The sequence below is a fragment of the Seriola aureovittata genome, chromosome 16, assembly GCF_021018895.1.
Source record: "Seriola aureovittata isolate HTS-2021-v1 ecotype China chromosome 16, ASM2101889v1, whole genome shotgun sequence".
Lineage (NCBI taxonomy): Eukaryota > Metazoa > Chordata > Actinopteri > Carangiformes > Carangidae > Seriola > Seriola aureovittata.
The window spans coordinates 11727651-11740321 of NC_079379.1; the positions used below are offsets into that span (position 1 = coordinate 11727651).

At 38.4% G+C, this 12671-nt stretch overlaps 1 protein-coding gene across 1 annotated transcript in view; it reads left to right on the top strand.

The window, feature by feature from the left end:
• LOC130183250 (transcriptional repressor scratch 1-like) overlaps positions 1-4960 on the top strand; it is a 45442-nt gene extending 40482 nt beyond the window's left edge. Inside the window, exon 3 of the mRNA XM_056398517.1 lies at positions 937-4960. Within this exon, the coding sequence (XP_056254492.1) occupies positions 937-1712 (776 nt within the window). The 3' untranslated portion in view covers positions 1713-4960. The remainder of the gene's footprint in view (positions 1-936) is intronic.
• The last annotated feature ends 7711 nt before the right edge of the window (positions 4961-12671 follow it).

The following is a 12671-nucleotide window of genomic DNA, read 5'->3' on the forward strand; positions in this document are numbered from 1 at the left end:
TGAATGCATGTGTTAATGGGAAAGCAGAGGTCGGTCTTAAAGCATAATGTACATGTTGTTAATGTCTCGTTAATGTGATCCTGAGACACCAGGCTGTAATCAGTAATATTATCTGGAGACATTATGCGAAGCAGCGCTATTAATAATGAATGAACTTGGGTGAATGAGTTTGATTTGTGGCCTGTGTTTTTACAATTATATGAAAGATTCATTATATGAAAGAACTGTATTGGTAGCAGTGGATAATATGGAGCCTCTGGAGTCCTGAGGACAAGAGTAACATGTAGTCCGCGTGTAATCTTCCTTGTGATTCACTGCAGCAGTTTGGTTAATGATTTAGTGCATGTCATTATTTTTGCATAATTATGTAATCACTTTCATTGTCTTTAATTTATTTCTTATTTCTGATACTGTCATGATACAACTTAAATACAATTATCACAATAAGTAAAGCACAATGCTTCGTGATTTCTTTATAAGCTTTATGTGGACAACAACTTTTACCTATTTTGGAAGGATAGTAAACGATAAATTGTTTTACTGCCACTAGGTAGCTTACGAGTACATGCTATTTAAAAAAACAACTTAAAGCTCAAAATATTTAGAGATCTGGAGTCAAGCAGTATCATGTGCAATGAAAGTGATAAGCAGTATAATTTGAACTCTGAAATAGTGGCACAGTTGAAAAAGAGAAGATCTAGGTTTTAGGTTTTCTTTTCTCTTTTTTAGAGAGGCTTGTCAATATTTACACTCAAATGTCAAAGGAAGGAAAGAATGAATCCTTTCAAGGAGTGGATTGTCCCTTTCAGGTTTCTGTAGCACTTTTGTTGTACTCGTGTAGCATCTCTGTAAAGATTTTCAAACCAATCAGTTTCTAATTTCCAATCAATTCTCCTGCCAAGGCCAAATGATTAACCTCTTCCTCTGTCTCTTCAGGCTACGTCAGTGATTATCTGAGTCCAAATCCGTATGATGACGTGGTTGGAAGCGACTCATCTGTCATCTCCAAAGTACCCTCCCCAAGCCACTCGTCAATCATCTATGGCCACATCAATAATACCTACGATGGTATCCATGGTGACATCCATGGCGATTCGGACCAGCCAGACAGCCCGCGGTCCGAGGTCTCATCATCAGCTGGTGGATACATTAACGGGGATGCAGCCGTGAGCGAGGGCTACTCAGTGGATGCATTTTTCATCATGGACGGACGATCACGGAGGAAAACCACAGGAAACCCCAGAGGAACCACCCAGAGGCACACCTGCAGCGAGTGCGGTAAAACCTACGCCACGTCCTCCAACCTGAGCCGGCACAAGCAGACGCACAGGAGCATAGACAGCAAGATGGCCAAGAAGTGCCCCACGTGTGGGAAAGTGTACGTCTCCATGCCTGCGATGGCCATGCACCTGCTGACCCACGACCTCAAGCACAAGTGCGACGTGTGTGGCAAAGCATTCAGCCGGCCGTGGCTGCTGCAGGGCCACATGCGCTCGCACACAGGAGAGAAACCATTTGGATGCGCCCACTGTGGGAAAGCCTTTGCTGACCGGTCCAACCTACGCGCTCACATGCAGACGCACTCAGCCTTCAAACACTACAAGTGTAAACGCTGTAACAAGACGTTTGCACTCAAGAGTTACCTGAACAAACATTACGAGTCTGCATGCTTCAAGGGGGCTTTCTCCCCTCTGAGCTCACTGGGGGAATGATGGATTCACAAAGGACAGCTGGGGTTTATTTTATTTGTCTAGATCAGATTTTACTGGAACGCACTCCCTGCTCTTTCTGCTTTCCCCAACAAGATGACCTGTATGCCACAGCTCTACAAGGGAGGAGTGTTTTTTTCTGCAAGGATCATGAGGCAAATGACAAAAATAGATTGAAGACACGTCCGTTTTTATCAAGACCCTTCCATTCCTTCCTTTGTCTCCTATTTCCTTATCTGGAGTGAAAAGTTTTCGATGCCTGATTTAGTTTGCCACCTGCTTCGATAATTTACGTCCCCTTCGAAGGCTGTTTTGAGTATCTGTGAAGATAAATAAAGCACAGCACATCTAGCTCATCATTTTTGAAGATACCTAGATCTATTTATGTCCATATCTATCCTTGTCATTCTCTTTTTTTATTTTTTCAACCCATGACGAAACAACACTGAAGCACAATTCCTCCTCTATCTCTCTGTCTTTCTGTGACAGGCATATCACAGGAGTTTAAAGCATGAATCACATCTTTCATTTTCTTGCAAAGAGATTCAATGAACTTATATTTTATGCTTTTTTAAAAACAAACATTCAAAGTCTCAGGATACATCTGGTATCCTGCTTTTAGTGAAACTCACCTTGGACTGAACTTACAAGGGGATAAAGCATCAAAACAAAGAAAGCACATAGTATTTGTTCCCTGCAAGTAAGCAAAAATACTTAACATTTTTCATTTACACTTGTGAAATCCTACTGTATACAACTACACTGAACTGTGAAGAAAATACAATGTGCAAAAATGCCATAACATAGATATGGCAAAGTACATCAGTGTAGTGAGAAGATAATGTTTTTTTTTGTGATTTTCTTTTTAAAACCAATGTCTAATCTGGACACAGACACTAATACTGTTTTTCTTTTCTCAAAGGTTAATTTTGTCATTTGTGCTTTACCTGACAGTAAACAGTGGAAACCAAGAGGGAATTAGGGATGAAAACTGGACTTCCAGTTAAGGATCAGATGGCTGAAATCTCCCACTGAGCCACCAGGGTGTTCCTTGACACAGTGTTTTCCTACAAACTAAATCTTCTGTTATCTATTTTTACTTGTCAATGTCAGCTGAGGATCCAGACATTAAAAATGTTCTGTTTTTCCTCAAAAGGTCAAACCTTTCTCAACTGTTGTAAAATAGAGTTTTTGTTGCCAGTGGACCACACAGTATTCAGCTTTGAGGTTTACGTCTTTTTTATGTGTCTATTTATTGCCTAATTTATTTATTTATTTTTATGCTTTTGTATTAATTTGCACTTTGTTATAGTTTTTTTTTTTGCCTTTGTTACGAATATGCCAAAGCATTTGACACTTTCTAATTACTGAATAACTTTTTACTTTTGTCCGCCACTTTAATTATAAAAAAACTACTGCATGCAAAAAAATAATAATAGCCTAATAATGGAATCTATGCCAATTTTCTGAATCTTTGGGATATTTTGCCAAACCTCTTAGATAACAGGCAAATTAAGCAAATTTCTGTCTTGGGCAATATTTCATTCATATCCGATAGAGCAATAATGCATGATATTTTTTTGAAGAAACGTGAGTCATAACTGCTTGTAACATCTTGATTTTTTCAAGTACCACTATTCTATGTACTTATGAGAAATAAAATTTCAGGGAGTTAGTAAACCAAGTTAGTGTTAAATATGGAGGGTTGGGTTAAGAGCTCTACATTTACAAGAACTGTGACACTGTTGTGATTCATCAAAGCTTTCTCCAGTCACTCTTTGTTTAGAGAGAACAGTGAGTTTTCCAGTTTCCAAACCTCTGTTTCACTATGTAATATTATCCAAATCAATTTCCTCCTAGTTATAGTTATATCTTGGCATCATTAGCTTGTTGACAATTATGTCTGTACAAGCATTAGGGGCTGTTGGGGCTTCCAGGGATTCACACAGATGGCATAACTCCTCTAGATGGAGGGCTCTGGGTTGGGTTGGGATGGGTCTTTTTGGTTTATGCACTGCCTGCCTCGTATTATTATTCTAAGATATTGTAGAAAGTAGAAGGTACTACTGTAGGCCTCTGGTGCTGAAACATGGATGAAAACAAAAACCCAGAACTAGAAAGTTTTGATACTTAATATGTTCTTGGTTTTATTTGCTGAACACAAGTGAAACAGCTTTACAACAGTTTTGAATGTGGGTCTCTTTGACCCTCAGTAGTCCTTGAAAGTCCTTGAGCAGGTCTTTGCTGGTCCCCTGTGAGTTTTTTATTGGCGATGAAGGAAACATTTCCTCCTATGAGTTGGTCAGAATCAGTGAGCAACCTTTTTTTCTGCTTGGATAAGAAATGGTTTTGCTCCTCAGCTATACATGAGAGATGAATTTACAAACTCCCTGCGAGGACTCTAGAGCCAACAATATCCATTAAACCTCCTGCACAATTTCAGTTGTTTTTCTTTCCATCATCTCTTGCTGTTGTCAGGTTGTTGTGGTGATCCCCAATGCAATTATAAGGATTGTTGAGAAAGAAGAGACATTTGGTCAATATTTCAGCACCAGAGTGCATTGACAAACACTTAGATTCTACTATGAACTACTGTAGCCTAATATAGCCACAAGCTAGTTTACCTATTCTTATATAAAAGCACTTCCTCTTACGAATTATATCTTACAACTTTTTTTTTCAAATATAGTAGCACAATGAAAGAGTTAGATTCAGGTAGACAATGCCTTGTATGTAGAAATAACAACCTTTTTCTCTTTTTTCTACTATGATGAATCAAAGGTAAAAACAACATCAAAAACAACAAAGATGTTGGTACAACACATGCTGTGTTGTTCGAGAGTAACACATTAAAATATAGGTAAAAATGACACATGGTGTAAATCGACAACTTCATTACACGCTGTGTCATTTTTTAATATACTTGTATGAGTATCTTCACCACACCTTTTATACAGTGAATGAAAACTCTTTTTGCGGCAAGAGGCCTTGTAAATAAGCACTGATGTGACTTTGGAGTCCGATTATTTCTACAGATCTGTATAGAGTGATGATGATGATGATGATGATGATGATGATGATGATGACGATGATGATAATGATGATTATGATGATTATGATGATTATGAATTTTTCTGGAGCTTCCTGCTTTGTTTTGAGTTCTTCCTCTGAGGATTTTTGGAACAATGTAAAGCACAAAGACAATACTGGGCATTTTGTTTCACTTCCTAAATAAAAACTAGTTTAAAGAAGCTGTGTGTTGAGGTTTTTTTCTGCTCTGAACACTTTGCAAGAAATATATAATAAATAAGCAGTGGTGGATCATAATTAATTATGCAATTTTAGTAGGAAACAAACAACCACTTGCCCATTTCTTATTGTTATAAATGATCACAGGTTCATCAAACCAGTCTTATTCGCCAAAGAAACATTGCACTATCAACTTCACTGGTCACCAGGTACATACTGTAGTTAGAGACCTTTACTTTCTTTTACACATCTGCAATAACTGACATGGTAACACGAAATCTTCTAAAGTAAGTAGTTGAAGTAAATCACAAAACCTCTTTAAATAACCCTACTATAACATAACAATCTTCTACAATAACCACCGTGACCAAAAACAAGACAAAAATCTTGAATTATGTAACCTGTCGGCACATGTAGCCTACACTGTGTGTGTATATGAAACACACGGATTACAAAATGGCTTTTTATGGCTGCAACCATAAAACACAAAGTGATTAAAGTTAATTTTCAATGTAATTAAGGGCACGCATGTTTGCCAAAGTGGTTTTAATCAGTTAGACTGTATAAAAGAAAAAAGAAAAGGAGTAAAGTAAGACACTGGAGACTGCAGTCATGCATGCTTTGTCTTGATTTGTTGTAATTTCTTTACACTCAACAGCTTGTATTCCCTGAGACAAAATTTGGCTAAGAGTCAACATTTTTAAATTACAGTATGAGAAACCAGGATAGTTTAGTGTGAGGCCCATTTTAAAAACAGTCTAAGCCTTCCTCTGTATTCCCTGTGTTTTCTGCTAACTGTTGCCTCACAGATTCCTTCTCTGTATTTTCTTATTCATATGAGTAAGTATTTCTGTAAGTTAATATGATTGTGTGTCTGTGTGCATATGGCTTGTGTGTATCTGTGTGACAAGAAGGTGGTGGAGGTAAAAATTTCTAAGCTTTTGTATCAGTATCATGTGCTGATTTAAAACTCCTGTTCAAACCCTGAGTTGGGTTTTCAGTCTGTGTTGCTGTAAACAAGACTAAATCTACAGCAATGCTAATGACACAGCGAGTTTGTACTTTTATGTTTGCCATGTTCACCATCTTAGTTTAGCATGATATCGTGCAAACTACTGCTACGGGATTCAGATTCTGTCGTTTATCAGATATTTATCTCTTAAACCATAATACACAACTTACTAATTGTAACCCATCCAATCTTTATCGGAAAACACCAACACATTAGCTTTAGCTACGGAGTAAATTTAGCATGACTAACCATCACATGCTCTCACCGGATTCCAATGATTCATATTGAAGTTGGTCTCTATAACACTGTTACTTAGATTACTATTGGCCACATGGAAGATCCCATTGACTGTAATTGGCTACCATCTGCCAGTACTTTACCTCTATAGACAAATGACCTTCTATTAAAAGGTGATTGATTTTCTCCTATTCCCACTAAAGATATTGATTTTCTTCTATTGCCTTTGGTCCACTAATGATACTAATTCTAACATTCACTGGACCTGAAAAAAAGTCTTCCTAGCTATAATGGCTACTGTCAGTGTGTGTATGTGTGTATGTGTGTGTATATGTGTGTGTGTGTGTGTGTGTGTGTGTGTGTGTGTGTGTGTGTGTGTGTATATATGTATATATGTATATATGTGCGTGTATGTGTGCGTGCGTGCCTACCTATACAGCATGGAGTCACAGTGCAGGACCACTGCATGCCGAGCCAACATGGTCAGCAGCAAAATGCAGTGGGGCCTAAAAGACCACAAAGTCTATTTGTCCTGTAAACATGTGGTGTTATAGGACATGTAATGAAAGATTTTAACCAACGGAAATCTGAAATTATTGTAGGTGCTCTGCATTGTATTTTCTTAAAATGATGTCATCAGTTGTGTTAATTTATAAACATGTTAAATTCTGTGACCCCATGAAGAATGACTGCTATGACACAATAACTAATCAGGAACCTGATAAACAAACAAAATAACTGTATTTCCAAATAAAATGAACCTTATGTATATGTATAACATAGACATTAGAAAAAAGAAGAGAGATTGTGAAACACACAGAAAATGGGAAGAAAAGACAAACATAGTATATTGCCCCAAAGCATTTACATATGTTAATTCCTGTTTCCCAGCATGCCTGACCTTCTGGCCTTTAGCAGGTGATGGTTTAAATAGTTCATACACTGTCCCTACAGTATGTAGTTTTCACCTTAAATCATGCATAAAGCAGAAGGACTGTGGAAATCAAACCTACACAGCGAACACCATAACTGATCAGTCAGTCCAATATTTTAGCCCTAAAATAGAAAATCAACCCACTGAGAGAAGTTTTGACTATTAAACGAACACAAAACTCTATGATAAGCCTATTTAAGATGAAGTGTTGCCTCATTATTTTAATGGAAAATATGTTTTCCTTCGCTTTTATGAGTCAATAAAACATCCCAAAGGCAATCTTTGATTTTACTATCACTGACCACAATGTGCCTTCATACATGTGTGATCCCCTGTGGTTAAACACTGGAAGCTCACCACACAATGAAATGGGTTTCAGATGCTCCCAGGTTATTTGTCTCATATTTATTCATGTCTGATATCACATGCTGAGGTGTAAAGGAGTCGCTTAGTAAATACTACTAAACTGTTTTCCCAATTACTGGCTGCATTATGTTCAGAGGCAACATTTATTTATTTTTTTATCTATTTATTGAATGAACAAAGTGCTACACTCATTAATGGTAGTGGAGTCTCCACTGGGAGATAAGTGTCACACCTGAGACTGAACTTCGCGTCCACGGTCCCATCTGTGCTGAGGTTAAGGCAACAAAACCACTGTGGTTAAGGTTGGGAAAGATTGTGGTTTTTGCTGGATTTAAATAAACACCATTTGTCTGAGCTCACGCTGTCTGTATTAAACTAGACCATGATCTTTCCCTGACTTTAACTAAGTGCTGTGAGAGTCTAAACATAATCATAAAACAAATTTAATAATGCTTTAGTCACTATTGCACTGCAAGAGCTGATATTTCAGCTGAAAAAAAGGTTCAGTATAAACATATTTGCGATTTGTGAATCAACAACATATCCTTTTTATGGTATTAGAAAACATAACTTGGTCCTAATGTATTTGCTGTTGCAAATTAATTGTAGAAAAACATAATTTCTTTCACAGCTCACTCGAGTAGCCATGTTGTTTGTACTTTGGAAACTGAGTTTTATACTATATTTATTAACATGTGTATGTTTGTTTAATTAGGAGCTGAAACGTTACCATATACATTTTTGCTTACTACATTTTCAGTAATCCCATCACCATCTGTGATGTCAGGCTTACAGAGGTTTGGAGAAAATCTAGTCCAAAAATTCGGCTATTGAGATGCTGTAAAAACCTTGACAGAGTCAGTCGTTCTTTGCTGAGTTTGAGTGTAGAGATAAAAATGAGAGGGTGGGAAATACTTTAAAATGGCACCTCATGTTCTTTAGCTGAGCTGGTTGCAATTGGTGCAGGCATTACCACGTGTGTGCCATGTTCCAGCCCTGACGTGTTTACCTTTCTGAAAAAAAAAAACTGTATATACATTTTATAAAAAATATGGATATTTATGCCTGATGATATCACAGCTTCATTTTAATAGGGCCTTCGAGGCCAAGTGACTTTCAGTGTCAGTGTGTTTATGTGTGTGTGCAAATATATGAATATGTATAAAAGCTCTGAGTGTAATATCATGGTTCACCAATCTGATAGGAACATATAGAAAGCTTCTTACACACACACACACAACTACAAACACACACGTACACACACATGCACATGAGCATCTATATGCAAACACCTGCAGCCCATAGGTTGTATGTACATGAGCAAAGACCCACTTGTAAACTCCATTATATTTACAAGCACACACATCGAATCACGTTGATGCAAGGCAGTGACATTCACACATGCAGCAAACACACTTTGGTGGTGGTGTGGTGTTTGTTAAAAAGCACACGCATACAAACACGCATTCATAAACACACTTACAGTGCATGCTCCTGGAGGACTGTGCTGCAACTACATAGTATCAATTACCACAGCAAAAACTGTTTTAGTAATAAGCCAAAATATTCCTCTGTTAAGTGAAAACTCACACAGGCTGCATGATGAAAAACTGCATTGACTGGTGTTACTTCTGCTTTATTTAATATGCTGTATAATTTAGCAAGTACCTTCTACTAAGATCAGTGAGTAAGGTTTTTTTTTTAATTTTTATGGGTCTGTATAATTTCAAAATGATTTCCTGGGATGGTTCCTGGAAAGAACTATGTAGCATGGTACAAAATATTTGTTTTGATAAATGAAAGTAAATATTAATTCATTATTCATTGATTTTTGGAAACTTTATTTCTAATATATACTAAATTCTATGGAAGCCTGTAGGCAAATTTGCTTAATAACTGAAGTCAAATGGTGGTCTCAGATCTTTGCCTCTCTTTTCAGTTCCACATTAAGTTCCTTCCAGGACACTTCGAAGATTGTGTCATGATTTTGCCCATTACTAACTGCAAAGAATGAAAACAATGATGATAACCAGTGACATGACCCACTGATGAATGGGTAAAACACTGTGTAGTGAAGTAACCGCACAGGAAGAGAGACGACAGTGAGAGAACAGAGGGTGAGAGACGACAGACAGAGGAAGAGACAGAGATAATGAGACAGAGATGGAGAAAAGATGGTGGAAGTCAGAGAGGCAGTGAGGAGGAAAGAAGTGTCAGGAGGCGCTGAAGAAACTCAACCTGAGCTCTAAATGGCTCCTTAACAAGAGGCTGAGACAGCAAAATGAAATTATATACACACATACACACACAGTCACATTCACTTACACACGCACACACACGCATGCACGCATGCACGCACACACACACACACACACACACACACAGACACACACACAGGCATGCACAGGAACTGCCAAGCTTTCATACTTTATTGTTTTGTACAGGTAAACAAACATGAATATTAACTTGCATGATGCATATTGTGGCACATACTTCTACGTTGCATGCTCTCCTTGTCAACATGTATTAATGTAATTGCTACTAATATGTTGCATGCAAACAGGGACATCCCTAATTGTGCATGATGCTCACATATTTGTATTTAACACACTCACACACATAAAAACACACACACTGTTTTGTATGTATGGTCTAAAGGAGTTGATATGTAATGCACACACACACACACACACACACACACACACACACAAACACACACACGCGCACACGCACGCCAATATATATGCACGTATACCCCCCTCAAACACACGTTTAGCCTCACACATGGTGATAGGTCTTTTAAAGGGGTGTTTCACACCTCATCGCATTTCAATTAGTAGGTAAGACACACACACACACACACACACACACACACACACACACACACACACACACACACACACACACACACACACAGATCTTGACAGTCTGTCCGCTGGGTGAAGAAGATTCATTTGGATTCTCATCTCCTCTCTTTCCTCTTCCCTTCTGTATGTGCCCTTTCTTCTCACTCTCCCTCTTTCTCTACTTATCTCCCCGCTGTATATTCACTTTGCTCTCTCTCTCTCTCTCTCTCTCTGTCTCTCTCTCTGTCTTTCTCTCCATATCAATGTGAGTGACAGTGGTTTGACCTCCTGTGCTGTCAGGGGAGGCTGTTGCACAGACAGCCTGGATAGAGGAGTCTGTCCCTGGGTACAGGTCTGCTGAGGGCTGGAGGGAGAGGACATCCAGCAACAACCGTGCACATGGTGTACATACAATACTAACAACACAGTGCATCCTTGTCAGCAAGATCATTTGCCTCAGAAGTTGCATAATATTAATTTATTATGAAATTTTGTTATTTCAACTTGTATCTTATTTTTGTAGCAATCATTTCTGTCAGTTATGATAACATTGTACCCACTAAAGTCATTGCTGAGATGTGGGAGCATGGGAACATTGTTACACTGAAGTGCAGGCAAGTTAAGTGAAGTGAAGTCTATTTTATTTATATAGCCCAAAATCACAGTCTGAGACAGCTTCACAGTTCACTTCACCTCACTTTAATGGCCACATGACAAGAGTTGGTGGAGTTTGTTTTTAGTAAAGCATGGGAAGAAAATGCTCCGTGCACAGTGCTGCAGCACAACATATAAACAGAATATCACATCACACAGTAGAGACTGAGCATGAATGAGGAAAATTGGGCAAGCTTCAACAAGGTTCCTCCTCCATAACAGAGACATACAATAGACAATAGTCTAAACTATTTTATTTTGAGGTAAAATAGAAACATCCCAAAATCAAAAATGTTAGCAATCATCCTTCATTCTGCAGAAAAAAGGTGTGTTATATAGTGAATACTGTAAGTTGAACCAGAAGGCCAGTTTGTATTCTCCATGGATGTTTTAAGAGAGCTGGATACATGTCAAGTCAGCCCTGCTTCCAAAGTTTCCAACTAAAAATCAAAGATCTATCAAAGATAGATCAGTCGTTCATCTTTTAGTCATGAATTTTTAAACCATGAAGTTTTGATATTAGCAAGATTTTCCTGAAGCCTATAAAACCTAGATGTTTATGTATGTGATGTCATCTTAATGTGAAGCCTATGGGACGAGCCAACAGGTGCACATGTGAGGTGGGCTGCCCAACACAAGCAAACTAGAAACAGAAACAGCAATTATCATTGGAATGAACGGGCGTTGATTTATCGTAAAATAAATCCACAGTAGGGACAGTTGGGTAAATGTTTTTGCACTGACGGTTTGTTTAACACCGTCTGACTATCCGATTGCTCGTCTTACCTTGTCTTACCGATGTCACCATGTTCCCAGATCTCAGCATATGATATTATTAACACAGGAATCTGTGATCCAAACTATAAAAACATGACCCAAGTTACAATAAATCACATTTACCCTTTAAACTTAACTCATCTCTACTCTGCTGCTGTCTGCGATGTTCTTCCTCACTCTGCAGCTTGACTTTACTGGGTAACGCATCAGTAGTCATCTCAGATCGGTCTGTAATATTTCACTGTGCACTTGGGGGAAAAACCTCATCCTCCTACGTAACTGTTGGACGGTGAACAGGCCAAGAACTCTGAGCTAAAGCAGAGCGGTGTTGTCGGTCTGATTTCATATGACTGACATGCAGGTAAGAGGAAACAGACAGAGGTCACACAGAGGTCAAGAGGGAGTGTAGGAGCTGTCCTACGGAGTGTGTGTGTGTGAAAGAGATGGAGACAGAGGATAGATTGGGTATAAATTGAATCCTTTCCAATTGGGAAGCTGTTGTCTGTTCATCACCTCTAAAATACACACACACCTGCCTCACACACACTGTGAGGGTGAGACAGGCGTTAAGCATTATTCCACCCTCGACTCAGTACGCATACACATACCATTAACCCTTGTGTTCGCTCTCTTCCAAACCCTTCTTCTCTTTTTCTTCATCCTCCAAATTATTCACTGATATTGCTTTGGCAGATACTATATGCAGCTGGGGTGGACAACCAATGTGACTATTTACATCTGGGTTTTAGGCTCTCCTGGACCACTTCAATGAGTCACATGGGAGAAGTTCTGGAAGAAAAGCTTTCGAACACATGGTTAACATTGTGAAAAGGTCTATTTCAATCCAAACTATGTATATATATACATACAAAAGTATGTATATATAT